The sequence below is a fragment of the Mobula birostris genome, chromosome 31, assembly GCF_030028105.1.
Source record: "Mobula birostris isolate sMobBir1 chromosome 31, sMobBir1.hap1, whole genome shotgun sequence".
In the NCBI taxonomy this organism is placed as follows: domain Eukaryota; kingdom Metazoa; phylum Chordata; class Chondrichthyes; order Myliobatiformes; family Myliobatidae; genus Mobula; species Mobula birostris.
Genome location: NC_092400.1, coordinates 38132893 through 38152816, shown reverse-complemented (window position 1 = coordinate 38152816; position 19924 = coordinate 38132893). Strand labels below are relative to the sequence as shown.

Sequence of the window (19924 nt, the reverse complement as noted above, 5' to 3'; positions counted from 1 at the left end):
CTCTTATGCATCAGTTAGTGCAACACCATTACAACTCGGGGCATTGGAGTTCAGAGTTCAATTCCAGCACCGTTCTTGACAAGTCCACCCCATGGAATGTGTGGATTTTCCCCAAGTGCTCTGGCCTCACCCCACAGCCCAAAGACATTGGTCATTGTAAATCGTCCCGTGATTAGATTCGGGTTAATTTGGGGTTGTGGGGTTGCTGAGGCAGTGTGGATCGAAGGACCAGGTAGGGGTACTCTGTGCAGGATCACTACATAAATAAATAAAGTCCCGGATGTATTTGCCTTTACCCCAGGCAGCATATTCCAGATACCCACCACTCTCTGTGTAAAAACCTTGCCCCTCGTATCTCCTTTGAAATGACCCATCTCACCTTAAATGCATGCCCTCTGCTATTAAGACATTACGATCCTGGGAAAAGATACTGCCTGTCTCCTCGATCTATGCCTCTTATAAACCTCTATCAGATCTCCCCTCGGCTTCTGCCCTCCCAGAGGAAACAACCCAAGCTTTTCCAACCTCTCATTACATGCCCTCTAATCCAGGTAATATCTTGGTAAACGTCTTCTGTACCTTCTTGGAAGCCTCGACATCCTTCCCATAATGGAGTGACCACCTATGCTGGGGTGACCGGAACTGTATGCAATACTCCAGATGCAGCCTAACTAGAGTTTAAAAACAAATGAAGTGAATGAAGTGAAAAACGTACTGGCTAGAAATATCTCTAATTAAAGGTTGGAATCCTCGTGCAAGAGGTGCAGAATATAAAGTGTGATTTTGGCATTATTGTGTAGCTTTGGGGAACAGTAAATGGAGGTTATCGAGGCAACAGTAAGGATGCATCATTATGGTTATGAATTATGAATGGACATGGGTCATCTCTCACTAAAGCCAAGAAGTTTGTATTTGCCCAAGAACACTTCAGAGTTATGAAGGGATTCAATAGGACAAATGTGTTCTGAAGTCGCAGAGTTACAGAATACTGCAGCACAGAAGCAGGCCCTTTGGCCCATCTAGTCCATGCCGAATTGTTATTCTGCTTCGTCCCATTGACCCACATCTGGACTGTAGCCTGCCACGCTCCTCCCATCCATGTACTTATCCAAACTTCTCTTCAAAGCTAAAATGGAAACCACATCGGAGTGAAGAAGACCCCTCGGGTTGCCCTTAAACATTTCACTTTTCATTCACAACATATGACCTCTAGTTGTACACAACAGGAATTCTGCAGATGCTGGAAATTCAAGCAACACACATCAAAGTTGCTGGTGAACGCAGCAGGCCAGGCAGCATCTGTAGGAAGAGGTGCAGTCGACGTTTCAGGCCGAGACCCTTCGTCAGGACTAACTGAAGGAAGAGTGAGTAAGGGATTTGAAAGTTGGAGGGGGAGGGGGAGATCCAAAATGATAGGAGAAGACAGGAGGGGGAGGGATAGAGCCAAGAGCTGGACAGGTGATAGGCAAAAGGGGATACGAGAGGATCATGGGACAGGAGGTCCGGGAAGAAAGACGGGGGGTGGGAACCCAGAGGATGGGCAAGAGGTATATTCAGAGGGACAGAGGGAGAACAAGGAGAGTGAGAGAAAGAATGTGTGCATAAAAATGAGTAACAGATGGGGTACAAGGGGGAGGTGGGGCCTTAGCGGAAGTTAGAGAAGTCGATGTTCATGCCATCAGGTTGGAGGCTACCCAGACGGAATATAAGGTGTTGTTCCTCCAACCTCTAGTTGTAGCCTGCTTGCATTTACCCTCTCTATACCCCTCATAATTTCGTATATCAAATCTCCCCCCTCTCTCGCCAGCATCCATTCTCTGCGCTGTGTGTGTATACAAGAGAATGGACAGTTCAATGCCAATACAAAACAAAAAAATCATATCCACACAAAAATATTCTGCTTATTTCCTTTCATCGTTATCTTGCAGTTTGCCAGTAATAAGATAAGCTTGTGATAATAAATAATAAGATAACCTTGTAATGAAATAAACAGAAAATTTTTAAGCCTCTTTAAGTGAAGGGTGATGAGCACTTGCAATTCACTGGCACACAGCTGCTGATGTAGGGCCCTTCAACCCTTTCACAAGGCACTCATGCTGAAATGTTCTCAGATACAGTAATGTAGTGTTGATGGCAGGTACTCAAGGGAGCAGTTTTTGGAAAACTGTTTACACATGCAAAACGTTATTAGGCACTAGTGAGTTTCCCAGTGAGTATAGAACCAGGACATATAAAGCGTGGCTAAACAGACTGAGCTTAGAAAGAGCTAATGCCTTTACTGCTAAAAATGCAATTGTAGGATAGAGAGGGTAGCGTAGCGGTTAGTGCCAGTGACCTGGGTTCAATTCCCTGTGAAGGATTTATACATTCTCCCCACGACTATATGGGTTTCTCCGCATGCTCCATTTGCTCCCACGTTCCAAAGGCGTGAGTATAACTGGGCGGCAGGGGTTGGTGGGACTGGAAGAGCCTGTTACTGTGCTGTATCTCAGTAAAATGAACACATAAATAATGTAAGAAGAAGGCAAGTTCAAGCTTTACGATATAAGAGTTGTGGGACTTGAAATCCTGGATGATCAGACTCAAGAACTGGAATGAAGAAGGATGAAAGGAGACTTGATAGAGGTGCACAAGATGGTACAAGGCTTAGATAGAGTCAGAGACCTTTTCCCAGGACAGACATGGTTTATACAAGAGGGCATAATTTTAAGATGAATGAAGGAAAGTATTAGGGGGGAACCGTCAAAGGTAGTTTTTTTCACAGAAATGTGGGTGTGTGGAAGATACTAGCAAGGGAGGTAGTAGAAGCAGATACATTAGGCACATTTAAAAATTCTTAGGCATATGATGATAGCAAAATGGAGGGCTATGTAGTAGGGAAGAGTGAGATTGATCTTAGAGTAGGTGCGTGGGCTGAAGGGCCTGTACTGTGCTGTAAAGTTCTATGTTCTAGTTTAAGAACAGCTTCATCCCCACTGCTATCAGACTTGTGAGCCTGTCACCTCTTTAACCTCCCTTTCCTGGTAGCACTGTCACGTTCTCAAACTTTTAATTCGACTTCTCTTGGTTACTCTCTATTTTGTACTGTTTCACTTTGCTCAGTTCCTTTGTTGTGTGATTATCGCTGACTATCAAAACAATTGTGATTATCAAAAAACACTGAATTTGTTAATCGGCATGTTATCTGCACCTGGTTACTCTGTGGGCTTCATGCCAGTAAGGAATTTCTTTGCGTCTCTGGTGGATAAGATAAGAAGCTAATCTGAATGTGACATTCGTATAGTTCTCCGGGCTCTGCACACACCCATATCCCAGAGTCCCAGACTGGTGCAGGCATCTCATTCCTGGGATCTCACACAGCCACACCTCCCACCACTCCAAAATCTCTGGGGAACATGGATCACTTCATTCACCTGGAGAAGAATTATCTTTGCCAGCAAGAGGTCCTACAACTTCACTAACTTGACAATTGCTAAGGAAATTTTCCTCTTTAAAGATGAAGATAAGACATAGGAGCAGAATTAGGTTATTCAGCTCACTGAGGAGGCTCTCCATTTGATCACAGCTGATTTATTTTCCCTTTCAATTCCATTAAAGCTATGCTACTTGAGGGATAAAAATTGGTCAGGATATCAGAAAGAACTTCCAGGCTTTTCTTGGATAAAGTTTTACATCTGAGAGAAGAGAAAGAAGCCAAGTTTAATGTCTTGACTGTAAGATTGTACCTCTGGCAGTGAATTACACCTGCAATACATAGTGCACCGGGTGGTCTGCTCACATACCTGTATGGTTTGATTTTCTGCAGTGTAATGTTACGGACATTATCTGCACCAAAGAAGTGAATTGCAATCTCAGGTATTTCCAGTGTAATAACTTATAATGTTTAAAGACGCTTTTGAGAAGACGTCCTTTTAGACCATAAGATATAGGAGCAGAATTAGGCTATTTGGCTCATCAAGTCTGCTTTACCATTTCATCATGGCTGATCCAATTTTTCTCTCAGCTCCAATCTCCTGCTTTCTCTCTGTATCCCTTCATGCCCTGACCAATCAAGAATTTATCAGCCTCTGCCTTGATAAAGATTTGTCCTCCACAGCCACCTGTGGCAAAGAATCCCACAGATTCACCACTCTCTGACTAAAGAAATTCCTCCTCCTCTCCATTCTAAAGGCTGTCCTGAGGCTCTCCCACCATAGGAACATCCAATCTATCAAGGCCTTTCACCATTCAATAGGTTTCAATGAGGTCACCCCTCATTCTTCTGAATTCTAGTGAATACAGGCCCAGAGCCATCAAACGCTCTTCATATGACAAACCATTCAATCCTGGAATCATTTTCGTGAACCTCCTTTGAACCATCTCCAGTGTCAAGATAAGGAGCCCAAAACTGCTCACAATACTCCAAATGAGGCCTCACTAGTGCTTTGGAAAGTCTCAACATTACGTCCTTGTTTTCATATTCTAGTTATCTTGAAATGAAGGCTAACGTCACATTTGCCTTCCTCATCACAGACTCAACCTGCAAATAAACCTTTATGGAATCCTGCACAAGGACCCCAAGTCCCTTTGTGCCTCAGGTTTTTGAATTTTCTCTCCATTTAGAAAATATTCAATCATTTCATTTCTTCTACCAACGTGCATGACCATACACTTTCCAACACTGTATTCCATCGGCCATTTCTTTGGCCATTCAGGACAATCTGTCTAAGTCCTTCTGTAGACTCTCTACTTCCTTAAAAGTAAATGCCCCCACACCTATCTTCATATCATCTGCAAACTTTGCAATGAAGCCATCAACTCCATCATCCGAATCATTGGCATATGATATAAAAAGAATCGGTCCCAGCACAGACCCCTGTGGAACACCACTAGTCACCGGCAGCCAACCAGAAAAGTCTCCCTTTATTCCCACTCTTTGTCTCCTGCCAATCAGCCACACTTTATCAATGCTAGAGTCTTCCCTGTAATACTATGGGCTCAAAACTTGTTAAGCAGCCTCGTGTGGTTGATGAAAATCAAAGTGCACAACATCAACCGATTCTCCTTTGTCTATCCTGCTTTTCATTTCTTCAAAGAATTTCAACAGATTTGTCAGGCAAGATTTTCCCTTGAGGAAACCATGCTGACTGGGGCTTATCTTATCATGTGCCCTGAGACCTCATCCTTAATAATTGACTCCAATATCTTCCCAGCCACTGAGATCAGACTATCTGGCCCATGGTTTCCTTTCTTCTGCCTCTCTCTCTTCTTGAAGAGTGGAGAGATATTTGCAATTTTCCAGTCTTTCAGAACTGTCTAGAATCTAGTTATCCTTGAAAGATCATTATTAATGCATCCCCAATCTTTTCAGCCACCTCTTTCAGAACCTTGGGGTTATCACAGTGGTGGGGCATTGGGAGCAAGGGTGGACCCAAATGCAAGACACATCTTGTGAAGTTAATTAAATTGAGTTTATTGTTTGATACCAGGAGAGCAAAACAGAAGCAGGAATAGCGAACTGGACAAGGACTCAGGACTACAACTAGGTTGGGACTAGGGGTCTGGACTTGGACTCGGAACTGGATCCCAGAACTAGCGGCGATATGAAGAGGACACGGTATGGACTCCGAGCCACAGACTGGGCAAGGACCCAGTATCTGGGTCTTGCCCCGGGCTCGGACCCCAGAACCAGGCATGGACATGACATGGGATAGGGAGAGGAGGAACATAGAAAAACAGCGCCTCGGTCTCGGGAGAGCAGGTACATGGAACCATGGATACATACACAGAACACAGAGTCAGGATTCCTCCTTTGGTACAGGACATAGAGCCGGGACTCACACACAGAACAAAGAGCCGGGACCCCTCCTTGGGTACAGGACATAGGGCTGGGACTCATGACCCCCTGCAGGACAACGGCAAGACGGCCTGACTTACCCCACGGAGGCGAGGACAGGACAAGACCAACACGAAAGAACACGAGACAGTACCTATCTAGCTCCGGCGATAGAACTAGACCGAGGTGCAGGCGAGGGCTGCAGACGAAGGCTAGAGGCGAGAGGGGCAGAGAAATGATTCAGACAGCGGGGTAGGACGGGAATAACAGACCACCAGGGCCAGGACGAGACTCGGAACTTGGAGGTTGCCAGGGCCAGGACTCGACTCGGAACTTGGACTCCGCCAGGGCCGGGACTTGACTTGTTACTTGAATGCCCCCAGGGACAGGACTTGACTTGGAGCCTCCGGGTAGTGGCGAGCTCTCAACTTGGCCCGAGAACAGTTTACAGCAGTTCTTGATTCCCTCCGGCAGGTTAACTGACGGACCCACCTCGCTGAGGAAACTTTGCAGGCTCACTTTGGCGGGGTAACTTGACAGGGTTGCTCCGGTGAGGAAAGACAAATTACTGGCACTCGCTTCGGGCGGAGACTAGGCTTGTTCTGGCCAGATGACATTAGCACGCCGTACCTTTGGTGACTTTTCAGACGCTCCTGCACCGAACGGCTGAAAGCTGGAGCCTATAAACTACCGGTTCAGTTGAGAGTAAATTGCCTCCAATCACCAAAGCTGAGGGACACGGGAAAACAGGGAACCAAAGGGAAACAGGGAGTCAACAGTCCGGATCGTAACATAAACAAAGTAAATTTAAAGGGACCCCGATCCAGACCATGACAGGGGTTTGGTCTATCTGGTCCAGGTGACTTATGTACTTTCAGATCTTTCCGTTTCCCAAGAACCTTCTCCCTAGTAATGGCAACTCCACACACTTCCTGACTCCTGACATCTGGAGCTTCCACCATACTACTAGTGTACTTATTCAGTTCATCTGCTATTTCCTTGTTACCCCATTATTACCTCTCCAGCACCGTTTTCCAGCGGTCTAATATCAACGCTCATCTCTTTTACATTTTATGCATCTGAATAAACTTTTGGTATCCTCTTTAACATTATTGGCTAGCTTACCTTTGTATTCCATCTTTACGTTCTTAATGACTTTTTAGTTACCTTCTGTTCATATTTAAAAGCTTCTCAATCTTCCAACTTCCCACTATTTTTTGTTCTATTATATGCACTCTCTTTGGCTTTTATGTTGGCTTTGACCTCTCTTGTTAGCCACAGCTGTGTCATCTTGCCTTTAGGATATATCTTCCTCTTTGGGATGTATATATCCAGTGCCTTCTGAATTCCTTTCAGAAATTCCAGCTATTACTGCCCTGCTGGTGTCCCTGCTGGTGTCCTTTTCCAATCAATTACAGCCAGCTCCTCTCTCATGCCTCTGTAATTCCCTTTATTCCACTATAATACTGATACATCTGATTTTAGTTTCTCCTTCTCTAATTTCAGTGTGAATTCTATCATATTATGATCACTTTCCCCTGAAGGTTCTTTTATCTTAAGCTCTCTAATCAATTTTGGTTCATTGCAAAACACCCAATCCAGAATAGCTGATCCTGTAGTGAGCTCAACCACGGGCTGCTCTAAAAACCCATCTTGTAGGTACTCTGGAAATTCCCTTCTCCTGGAATCCATCACGAACTTGATTTTCCCAATCTACCTGCATATTGAAAATCCCCCATGACCATTGTAACATTGTCCTTTTGGCATGCATTTTCTATCTCCCATTGTAATTTGTAGACCTCAGCCATACCACTGTTACCCTGCAATTCCTCAGCTTTATCCACAATGATGCAACACCTTCCAACCCTATCACCTCTTTCTAATGATTTGATATCATTTTTTACCAACAGAGCAATGCCACCCCCTCTGCCTGCTTGCCTGTCTTTTCGTTACAATGAGTAAGGAAAAACTTGGACATTTGTTGCACGGAATAGGTGAACCCAAACGCAGGACATTGGCACAGAGATAGAGTTAGAATGCAGACGAGAGCATGAGCGTGGCTGGAGCTTGACCAGAAACATTGCTGGAGTTGAACAGCAAATGAAAGGCAAATGGCAGGCGATACTTATCTTGACACAGAGAGACAGAGTTACACAGGTAAACCTCGGTACAGAAGTAAAACTTAGAATGCACAATTCTAAGTGGCTGGAACGTGAATAACCACACTGGCTAAAACAATGATCTGGCGATGAGTGGATGCAAAGCCGGGATATTTATGCTGCAGGTTTAAATGAAAATCAGGTGTGTCACAATCAAAGGGAATTAGGGAGAATATGGGGAATTAACGGTCTGGACCATGATGGTACCCTCCTCCCTCAACGGGAGCCTCCAGGCGAACCACCAGGCTTGCCCGGATTGTCTCGATGGAAATCACGGATGAGGGAAGGGTCTAAGGTGAAGGAGCAGGGAATCCGGGTGTGCTCCTCAGGCCCGTATCCCTCCCAATCGATCAGGTACTGGAGACCCCTGGCTCGGCAGCACACAACCAGTATTGGCCGGACGGTGTAAACTGGGTAATCGTCGATGACACGGGCGGGTGGAGGAGGTTCAGCAGGAGGGCACAAAGGGCTGACAGACACGGGTTTCAGTTGGGAGATGAGGAGCTTGGGATGAATGTGCATAGATCTGGGCAGTTTGAGTTTGACCACCGAGGGGTTGATAATGCTCTCCATTTCAAATGGTCTGATCTAGCGAGGGAAAAGTTTCTTGGATTCATTTTTGAGGGGGATGTCCCTTGAACAGAGCCAAATCTTCTGCCCAGGCTGACAGTTGGGTGCTGGAATCCGGTGGTGATGGGCGATACTCCGGTTGCGGTCAGCGGAGTAGAGCAGGGCCGTGTGTGCATCCTTCCAGACCTTGCGGCACCGGCGGAGATGGGGCTGAACTGAAGGCACAGCAATGTCGTCTTCGTGGGCAGGAAACAGAGGGGGTTGATAGCCAAGGGAGCATTAGGGTTAGGGTTAGGGAAGGGAGACATACTGGTGGCAGCGCTGACCAGGGAGTTGTGGGTGTACTCAAGCCAAGTGAGATGGGTGCTCCAGGGTGACGGGTTGCTGGCGGAAATGCAGCGCAGCGCTGCTTCCAAATCCTGATTTGCTCGCTCCGTTTGACCGTTAGTCTGTGGATGGAAACCTGAAGACAGACCTACTGAAGCTCCAAGGGCTTGACAGAAGGATCTCCAGACTTGGGAGATGAATTGGAGGCCCCGATCAGAAACAATGTCAGAGGGAATTCCATGAAGGCGGAAGACGTGTTGGACAAGGAGGTCGGCTGTATCCTAGTCATAATCATAGTCATAGTCATACTTTATTGATCCCGGGGGAAATTGGTTTTCGTTACAGTTACACCATAAATAATTAAATAGTAATAAAACCATAAATAATTAAATAGTAATATGTAAATTATGCCAGGAAATAAGTCCAGGACCAGCCTATTGGCTCAGGGTGTCTGACCCTCCAAGAGAGGAGTTGTAAAGTTTGATGGCCACAGGCAGGAATGACTTCCTATGACGCTTTGTGTTGCATCTCGATGGAATGAGTCTCTGGCTGAATGTACTCCTGTGCCCACCCAGTACATTATGTAGTGGATGGGAGACATTGTCCAAGATGGCATGCAACTTGGAAAGCATCCTCTTTTCAGACACCATCGTGAGAGAGTCCAGTTCCATCCCCACAACATCACTGGCCTTACGAATGAGTTTGTTGATTCTGTTGGTGTCTGCTACCCTCAGCCTGCTGCCCCAGCACACAACAGCAAACATGATCGCACTGGCCACCACAGACTCGTAGAACATCCTCAGCATCGTCCGACAGATGTTAAAGGACCTCAGTCTCCTCAGGAAATAGGGACGGCTCTGACCCTTCTTGTGGATAGCCTCAGTGTTCTTTGACCAGTCCAGTTTATTGTCAATTCATATCCCCAGGTATTTGTAATCCTCCACCATGTCCACACTGACCCCCTGGATGGAAACAGAGGTCACTGGTACCTTAGCTCTCCTCAGATCTACCACCAGCTCCTTAGTCTTTTTCACGGGCTGTAGGGAGTTTGGGAAGGGCTATGAAGAAACAGCTTGGGAGAAACGGTCCACCATGGTGAGTACAGCAGTGTTCCCATGTGAAGGGACGAAATCCAGAGCAATGTGGGACCAAGGACGGCCAGGGACAGGTAGGGGACGAAGCAGACCAGCAGGTGGCTGAGTCGAAGAAGCGAGTATCAGAATCCATGGTGGGCCACTAGAAGTGTCACTTCAGGAGGGACAGAGTTCGATCGATTCCAGGATGGCGGGTGAACCGGGAAGTATACCCCCACTGGAGAAGCTGAGACTGGACAGAGTCAGGCACAAAGATGTGATTGGGAGTGGGGTCCATCGCCTGGGTCAGGTTGAGTCCGTTGGGCCTCTTTGACTATGGACTCGATCTCCCAGGTGAGGGCAGCCACAACACAGGATGGTGGAAAGGTAGTATCAGGGTTGGAAGGGTCCTCCTCGGAGACGTATTGACGAGAGAGAGCATCTGGCTTCCCATTCTTGGAACCAGGACGATAGGTGAGGGTGAAATTGAAGCAGCCAAAAAATAATGCCCAACGGGCTTGGTCGGAGTTAAGGCATTTAGCTGTCTGGATGTATGCCGGGTTCTTATGGTCTGTCCAGACGATAAATGGGTGTTCTGCTCTCTCCAGCCAGTGCCTCCACTCCTCCACAGCGAGTTTGACAGGCAGCAATTCCTGGTTCCCAAAGTCATAGTTCCGTTCGGCAGGGGATAGACGGCGAGAGAAGAAGGCGCAGGCATAGAGCTGCTGGTCTGGGACGGAGCATTGAGAGAGGACCGCTCCCACCCCAGAGTCGGAGGCGTGGACTTCCACAATAAATTGGTGAAATGGGTCAGGTTGGACCAGGATGGGAGCGGAGGTGAAACGCCTCTTCGGCTCCTAGAAGGCTGAGTCCATTTCGGGGGTCCAGTGGAAGGGCGTCGCAGGAGAGGCGAGTGGAGTAAGGGGCGCTGCGACCCGGCTGTAATCCCTGATGAAGCGACGGTAGAAGTTTGCGAATCCCAGAAATCGCTGGAGTTGTTTGAGCGTCGTGGGTTTTGGCCACTCCACCACCGCCCGGATCTTTTCAGGATCTGCCCTCACTTGTCCGCTCTCAATGATGTGCCCCAGGAAACTGACAGAACGAGCATGGGACTCTCACTTCTCTGCCTTAACAAATAGCTTGTTCTCCAAAAGCCTCTGAAGAACCTGACGGACATGGTGGGTGTGCTCCTGAAGATTACGGGAGAAGATTAGGATGTTGTTCAAATAAACGAAAACGAAATGGTTAATAAAGTCCCTAAGGACGTCATTTACCAGGGCTTGGAAGACGGTGGGGGCATTGGTGAAACCGAATGGCATGACCGGATATTCGAAAAGACTGAGGGGGGGTGTTGAAAGCTGTTTTCCATTCATCTCCCTCCCTTGGTGTCCCACAAGGATCTGTTCTGGGACCTCTACTTTTCGTGATTTTTATTAACGACCTGGATGTGGGGGTAGAAGGGTGGGTTGGCAAGTTTGCAGATGACACAAAGGTTGGTGGTGTTGTGGATAGTGTAGAGGATTGTCAAAGATTGCAGAGAGACATTGATAGGATGCAGAAGTGGGCTGAGAAGTGGCAGATGGAGTTCAACCCGGAGAAGTGTGAGGTGGTACACTTTGGAAGGACAAACTCCAAGGCAGAGTACAAAATAAATGGCAGGATACTTGGTAGTGTGAAGGAGCAGAGGGATCTCGGGGTACATGTCCACAGATCCCTGAAAGTTGCCTCACAGGTGGATAGGATAGTTAAGAAAGCTTATGGGGTGTTAGCTTTCATAAGTCGAGGGATAGAGTTTAAGAGTCGCGATGTAATGATGCAGCTCTATAAAACTCTGGTTAGGCCACACTTGGAGTATTGTGTCCAGTTCTGGTCACCTCACTATAGGAAGGATGTGGAAGCATTGGAAAGGGTACAGAGGAGATTTACCAGGATGCTGCCTGGTTTAGAAAGTATGCATTATGATCAGAGATTAAGGGAGCTAGGGCTTTACTCTTTGGAGAGAAGGAGGATGAGAGGAGACATGATAGAGGTGTACAAGATAATAAGAGGAATAGATAGAGTGGATAGCCAGCGCCTCTTCCCCAGGGCACCACTGCTCAATACAAGAGGACATGGCTTTAAGGTAAGGGTTGGGAAGTTCAAGGGGGATATTAGAGGAAGTTTTTTTTACTCAGAGAGTGGTTGGTGCGTGGAATGCACTGCCTGAGTCAGTGGTGGAGGCAGATACACTAGTGAAGTTTAAGAGACTACTAGACAGGTATATAGAGGAATCTAAGGTGGGGGCTTATATGGGAGGCAGGGTTTGAGGGTCAGCACAACATTGTGGGCCGAAGGGCCTGTACTGTGCTGTACTATTCTATGTTCTTATCCTGACCAGGTGATAGGCATTCTGCAGGTCCAATTTAAAGAAAATTGTGACTCCGTGAAGGGGTTCGAAGGCAGAGTTGATAAGGGGCAGGGGATATTTATTCTTTATGGGGACGTTGTTCAAGCCACGGTAGTCAATGCAGGGGCGCGGTGAGCCGTCTTTCTTCCCCACAAAGAAGAAACCTGCGCCTACAGGGGAAGATGAGGGTCGGATAATGCCAGCCGCCAGGGTGTCATTCACGTACGTCTCCATAGCTTCTCTGTCTGGTCGGGACAGGTTGTACGGTTGACTGGTGGGTAGTGAGGCTCCAGGGAGAAGGTCAATTGTGCAATCGTAAGGGCGATGTGGAGGCAGAGAAAGGGCCCGTTGCTTGATGAACGCTCCTCCCAGATCGGGATACTCTATGGAAACCTTGGACAAGTCAGGAGGCTCAGAGGCGGACGACGTCGCGGTGAGCTCCACTGGGGGAAGGGCTGATTGCAGACAAGAGGAATGGCAGAACGAACTCCAGCTGACTATCTTCCCGGTGAGCCAGTCGATATGGGGGTTATGACGGCTTAACCAGGGGTGGCCAAGAACTATAGGAGCTTGAGGAGAGGAAATTAAATTGAATCGTACCCTTTCCCGATGGTTTCCAGAGAGAAGGAGAAGCAGGGGTTCTGTCCAGTGTGTGACTCGGGCCAGGAGTGCCTGGGTGTCCGGGGGGTACACAATGGCTCACGAAGAATTCTGGCTTGAAGGGCTAAGTTTTCATCCAAAGAGTTTCCCTCTGCGCTGGAGTCCACTAGTGCCAACAGAGGCAGGGACTGTTGGTTGTAACACAGAGTGGCTTGAAGCTGCATCCGGGGTTGGGGCATGGAAGGGAATGTTGTCTGGCTCATTGGGGTCCCCCCAGCTACTGGTGAGCCCTCCCTTTGTGGCCGAAGGGGGCAGGTGACAAGGAAGTTGCCGGACTGGCTGCAGTATAGACACTCCCCCGCTCTCAATCTCCGGAGTCTTTCAGCGGGAGAAAGGCGGTTCCATCCCAGCGGCATGGGTTCCTCTCCTGGGGCAGGGTTGGGAGCTACTTGGGGTGCAGAAAGAGGAGAGAGGCTTGTTGTGGAGGGAGGTGGTAATGCATGTCAAGAAGTGGCCAAAGGTGGTGAACGACCAGTTCTTTCTCTATGGCGTTCTCGGAAGCGATTGTCCAACCTGGTGGCTAAGGAGATCAGGGAGGCCAGGCTGTCAGTGTCAGTGTCGTCTCTCGCTGTCAACTCGTCCTTCACCAGGTCGCTGAGTCCATTCCAAAAATCCCCTGGAGTGACTCATCGTTCCACCCCGAGTCGGCTGCTAACGTCCGCAACTCCACGGAATATTTGGCAACACTGCGAGAACCCTGTCGGAGAATGAGTAGACGCTTAGCGGCGTCTTTACCATGACGGGGTGGTCAAAGATCTTTCTCACTTCCGCGATAAAAGTGGCGAAAGAAGAGCAGATATCCGGTTGGTTGTCTCAGACTGCTGTGGCCCACGCTAATGAACTTCCCTGCAGCAACCCCACAATACAAGCAATCTTTGACGTATCTATTGAATAAGTTGACGACTGCTGTGCAAACATCAGGGAGCACTGAAGGAGGAAGCCCCGGCATTTCCCCAATTCTCCCGCGGAGTGCTCAGGTACAGGGACGTGAGGTTCTCTGGGCGGGGGTGTTGGTGACACACGGGGGGTTGCCACTACTGACTGTCTGGGCTGGCTAGGCTGGGTTCCAGGAGTGGGTTGAGTGATATGACTGGAGACACGGTCCACCTGGTTACCGATCTGCGTGACGTGAGCAGACAGGGAACGGAGGTTCTCCATGACGTCCCGGAGGAGTTGGTCGTGCTGTCCCAGTAGGGAACCCTGGCTGGTGAGGGCTTGTTGAAGGGTGTTTGTGTCCGCTGGGTCCATGATGGCCAGATCATTCTGTTGCATGGGACAGGTGAACCCAAACGCAGGATACTGGCACACAGATAGAGTTAGGATGCAGATGAGGGCATGACCGTGGCTGGGACTTGACAGGAAGCATTGCTGGAGTTGAACAGCAAATGAAAGGCAAACGGCAGGCGATACTTATCTTGACACAGACAGACAGAGTTACACAGATAAACCTCGGTACGGAAGTAAAACTTAGAATACACAATTCTAAGCGGCCGGAACGTGAATAACCACACTGGCTAAAACAACGATCTGGCAATGAGTGGATGCAAAGCCGGGATATTTATGCTGCAGGTTTAAATGAAAATCAGGTGTGTTGCAATCAAAGGGAATTAGGAGAATATGGGGAATTAACGGTTGGGACCGTGACAACATTAAGTTCCCAGCTATAATCTTCTCTCAGCCATGATTCAGTGATGCCTACAACATCATACTTGTCAATCTGTAACTGTGCTACAAGTTCATCTACCTTATTCCTTATACTGCATGCATTCAAATATAACACCTTCAGTCCTGTCTTCACCCTTTTCGATTTTGTCCGTTTTATATATTGCAGCATCCTGTTGACTGCAGTTTTGCCCTATCAACAGTCCCTCCTCTGTTTGTAAACCAGGCACCTCATCATCAGGCACTATTATCCACCTTTCCTATGATACTTCTTGCATTGAAGTATACGCACTCGGGACAGTAGTCGCACCTTTTGATTCCTAACTTTGTCTGAGGTCTTACCAACATCTGCTTCCACAACCTCTCCACTATCTGTTCTGGCACTCTACTTCCCACCCCCCTGCATCTCTAGTTTAAACCCCGCCCCCCCCCCACCTCACACCCGTGCAGCACTAGGAAACCTTGCCGCTGAGATATTAGCCCCCCTCCAGTTCAAGTGAAAAACGTCTCTTCCGTACAGGCCCCACCTTCTCTGGAAGAGAGCCCAATGATCCAAAAATCTTATGCCCTCCCTCCTACAACAACTCCTTAGCCACGTATTAAACTGCATAATCTTCCTAGTTCTGGCCTCACTAGCACGTGGCTCGGGTAGCAATCCTGAGATCACAACCTTGGAGATCTTGCCCTTTAACTTAGCACCTAACTCCCTGAACTCTCTATGCAGAATCTCGTCACTCATCCTACTCATGTCATTGGTACCTACATAGACCATGACCTCTGGCTGTTCACCCTCCCACTTAAGAATGCCGAGCACTCAATCCGATATATCCCTGTCCCTGGCACCCAAGAGGCAACATACCATCCAGTAATCTCATTCTTGCCCACAGAACCTCCTGTTCACTCCCCTAACTAACAAATCGCCTCTCACCACAGCCCGCCTCTTCACCCCCTTCCCTTCTGAGTCGCAGAGCCAGACTCGGTGCCAGAAACCCGACTACTGTGACTTTTGCTTTTGAGTCAACCCCACCCCCAACAGCGGGGTACCTGGATAGAGCCAACTGTTTGGAAGGTTTAAAGGCTCTCATCCACTTCCCTAAGCAACAGGCTCTTCAGAGTTGGCTGCTGGGGTGTATTGCTTGGTGGGTTGATTTAGAAGGAGTACAGTTCACGTTGGCTTCTGCATGAATTAACATGGAGTTGTCACCATGAACAGCATGCCAGCTTCAGACCAAAGTCATGTCGCAGTTGGTGTAACACTATGACCTGTGTTCACTACTGCTGCTGTCTGTAAGGAACTTGTATCTTCTCCCTGTGACTGCAGGGGTTTCCGCCGGCTGGTCTGGTCTCCTCCCACATGGGTTAACTGGTCAGCAGGGCACAAATGGGCTCGTCTGGGCGTGAAGAGCCTCTCACTGTGCTGTATCTCTACAGGAAATAAATAAACTCGTGCTCAGAATGAATACTCACCTCCTTTCCACCCACATACATTGAAGCACCAGTTTGTATGCTGTCAGGTTTCTGGGCAGACTCTGGGAGCTGTGGGCAGATCTGCTGATCCCACTTCTCATGGTGCAAAGCCTGGCCGACGGGCATCCACAGGCAGCCGGCGCTGCTCTGAGGGTGGTGCAAAACTTGGCCCTTACCTTTACATGAAGGCAGTGGCCCACTCCAGTGGGATGGGTGGGCAATGATGCATCTGATAGTAACCTCTCCAACCAGCTCAAAGCCTTCGTAACACATGAAGGTCAACGTCTCGCCTGGCAGATACAGACGCTTATATAGAATCTGGTAGCCATTTTCTGGTAGTCCTGGGTTTTCACACGCTACTGACTCCTCAGCTGAAAGAAATTAGAAATCAGACATTACGGGGAGGGAGAATATTAACCTGCATTTAGACAGCAGTTCTTAGGTCAACACTCTGAAGCTCAAAAATGATCTGATGTTCTAGATTAGAGACCAGTGTAGCGCAGTCCATGATGTTGTTCTGACCTTTTCACCTGCCCTAAGATCAATCTAACACTTTCCTCCCTGTGCATATCTAAGAGTCTTTTAAATGCCCCTAATCTACAGTACCTACCTCGACCACAACCCCTGGCGGTGTGTTCCATGCACCCACCATCATCCATGTAAAATACGTACTTCTGTCATCCCCTCCACACTTTACTCCTATCTCTTTAAAATCATACCCCTTTTATTAGCCATTTCTGCTGGCCACTCAGTCTGTGGGGGGTCTCTTCTCATTACGTATAGCTCAATCAAGTCTCATCTCATCCTCCTTTGCTCCAAAGAGAAAAACCCGAGTTCACTCAGCCTATCCTCATAAGACCTGCTCTCTAATCCAGGGAAATCTCCTCTGCACCCTCTCTAAAATTCCTTAAGTTAAGTTAGTGGGCTCACTCTTGCTGGAAAAGATAAAGATTAGCTTTATTTGTCACATGTACACATTGGGATAGCACACAGTGAACATCGAAGCATACAGCGAAATCTGTTGTTTGCTTCAAAGACCACCACAGTTCAAGATGTGCTGGGGGCAGCCCACAAGTGTCACCACGCTTCTGACTACAGAACGGGCCAGAAGTGAGTTAAGGGCAAAGCATTCACTTTACGAACCCTAGCCCATGTCTTTGGAACGTGGGAAGAAACCGGAACATCCAGAGGGAACCCGTGCAGTTACAGGAATTCAATCCCATTCGCCGAGCTCTGGGTGCTGCAATCGTGCTACACTACTGTGCTACCTACCAGAATGCAAGTCTGAAGATTTTTCATTTGTCGTTTGGGATTTGTGTGCCACTGGCAAAACCACCAGTTATTCCCTCTCCTTAATCGTTCTCAGGAAGCTCCCTTTTTGAATTGTAGCATTCCCTCTGGGGAAGATGCCCCCACAGAGATGTTAGTGAGGGAGCTCTGAACAATGAAGGAACTATGGTATCATGAGGTCAGAATGGTGTGCAACTTACTTCATTACAACGTGGATGGAAGCCATTCAGCCCATTGAATCCCTGCTGGTTCTCAGAACAGAGCTATTAACCAATTTCCCAACTTGCTCACCTAATGCCCAGATATTTTCAACAGCCACCCACAAGAAAAAGCTAAGTCACCTTGGCCATTTATCCTACGTCTTTGGGATGTGGGAGGGTTCTCACCCGGCAGTCACGAGGAAATTGTGCACAGACCATGCAGGCAGCACCCAGGGTCGGGATTGAACCGGGTCACTGGAGCTGGGTCCCTGTGCCATGCTGTACCAGGCAGATTCCTGAAGATGTTGTCTCCTTGCATCCAAGGACCTTGTTCTTTTGTGACATTATGGAACTTTATATGTACAAATGAACAGAGGAATCTTGAGGACCGTGTCCATATCCCCCTCAAAATTTCCATGCAAGTTGATACGATGGTTAAGTAGATGTGTGGTGTGTTGGCTCTTGTACATCAGGGGATTGAGTTCAAGAGCTGTAAGGTCATGTTGCAGCTCTATAAAATCCTGGTTAGACCACACTTGGAATATTGTGTTCAATTCTGGTCACGTCTTTGTAGGAAGAACATGGAAGCTTCTGAGAGAATGCAGAGGAGATCTTCCAGGATGCACCTGGATTGGAGAGCATGCCTTATGGGATAGGTTGAGTGAGCTCGGGCTTTTCTCTTTGGAATGAAGGAGGATGAGAACTGACTTGATAGAGGTGTACCAGGACAGCCAGGGACATTTTCCCAGGGCAGAAATAACTAATATAAGATGATTGGGGGAAACTATAGGGGGGATGGTAGAGGCAGATACATTAGAGAAAGTTAAGATAGTCTCAGATAGGCACATGGATGAAAAAAAAATGAAGGGCTCTTTGAGAGGGAAGGATTAGATTGATCTTGGAATATGTTAAGAGGTTGGCACTGTTATATTTGGAAAGTATTCTTAAGATGGTATATATAATTATCTGGATAGACAGGGTCTGATTAGGAACAGTCAACATGGATTTGTGCGAGGAAGGTCATGTTTGACAAATCTTATTGAATTTTTTGATGATGTTTCTAAGAAAGTTGACGAGGGTAAAGCGGTGGATGTTGTCTATATGGACTTCAGTAAGGTCTTTGACAAGGTTCCACACAGAAGGTTAGTTAGGAAGGTTCAATCGTTAGGCATTAATATCTGAGTAGTAAAATGGATTCAGCAGTGGCTGGATGGGAGACGCCAGAGAGTAGTGGTGGATAACTGTGTGTCAGATTGGAGGACGGTGTGTAGCGGTGTGCCTCAGGGATCTGTACTGGGTCCAAGGTTGTTTGTCATATATATTAATGATCTAGATGATGGGGTGGTAAATTGGATTAGTAAGTATGCAGATGATACTAAGATAGGTGGCGTTGTGGATGATGAAGCAGTTTTTCAAAGCTTGCAGAGAGATTTAGGCCAGTTAGAAGAGTGGGCTGAAAGATGGCAGATGGAGTTCATTGCTGAAAAATGTGAGATGCTACATTTTGGTAGGACTAATCAAAATAGGACATACATGGTAAATGGTAGGGCATTGAAGAATGCTGTAGAACAGAGGGATCTAGGAATAATGGTGCATAGTTCCCTGAAGGTGGAATCTCATGGGGATAGGGTGGTGAAGAAAGCTTTTGGTATCGCAAACACGAGGAATTCTGCAGATGCTGGAAATTTAAGCAACACACATCAAAGTTGCTGGTGAACGCAGCAGGCCAGGCAGCATCTCTAGGAAGAGGTACAGTCAACGTTTTGGGCCGAGACTCTTCATCAGGACTAACTGAAGGAAGAGCTAGTAAGAGATTTGGAAGTGGGAGGGGGAGGGGGAGATCCAAAATGATAGGAGAAGACAGGAGGGGGAGGGATGGAGCCAAGAGCTGGACAGTTGATTGGCAAAAGGGATATGAGAGGATCATGGAACAGGAGGCCCAGGGAGAAGGAAAAGGGGGAGGGGGAGAAAACCCAGAGGATGGGCAAGGGGTATAGTCAGAAGGACAGAGGGAGAAAAAGGAGAGAGAGAGAAAGAATGTGAGTATATAAATAAATAATGGATGGGGTACGAGGGGGTGGTGGGGCATTAGCGGAAGTTAGAGAAGTCAATGTTCATGCCATCAGATTGGAGCGTACCCAGACGGAATAAGGTGTTGTTCCTCCAACCTGAGTGTGGCTTCATCTTTACAGTAGAGGAGGCCGAGGATAGACATATCAGAATGGGAATGGGATGTGGAATTAAAATGTGTGGCCACTGGGAGATCCTGCTTTCTCTGGCGGACAGGGCGTAGGTGTTCAGCAAAACGATCTCCC

At 47.7% G+C, this 19924-nt stretch overlaps 1 protein-coding gene across 1 annotated transcript in view; it reads right to left on the bottom strand.

The window, feature by feature from the left end:
- Positions 1-19924, bottom strand: part of LOC140190826 (seizure 6-like protein) — a 439535-nt gene that overhangs the window by 12677 nt on the left and 406934 nt on the right. The window contains exon 13 of the mRNA XM_072247697.1: positions 16296-16490. Within this exon, the coding sequence (XP_072103798.1) occupies positions 16296-16490 (195 nt within the window). The remainder of the gene's footprint in view (positions 1-16295; positions 16491-19924) is intronic.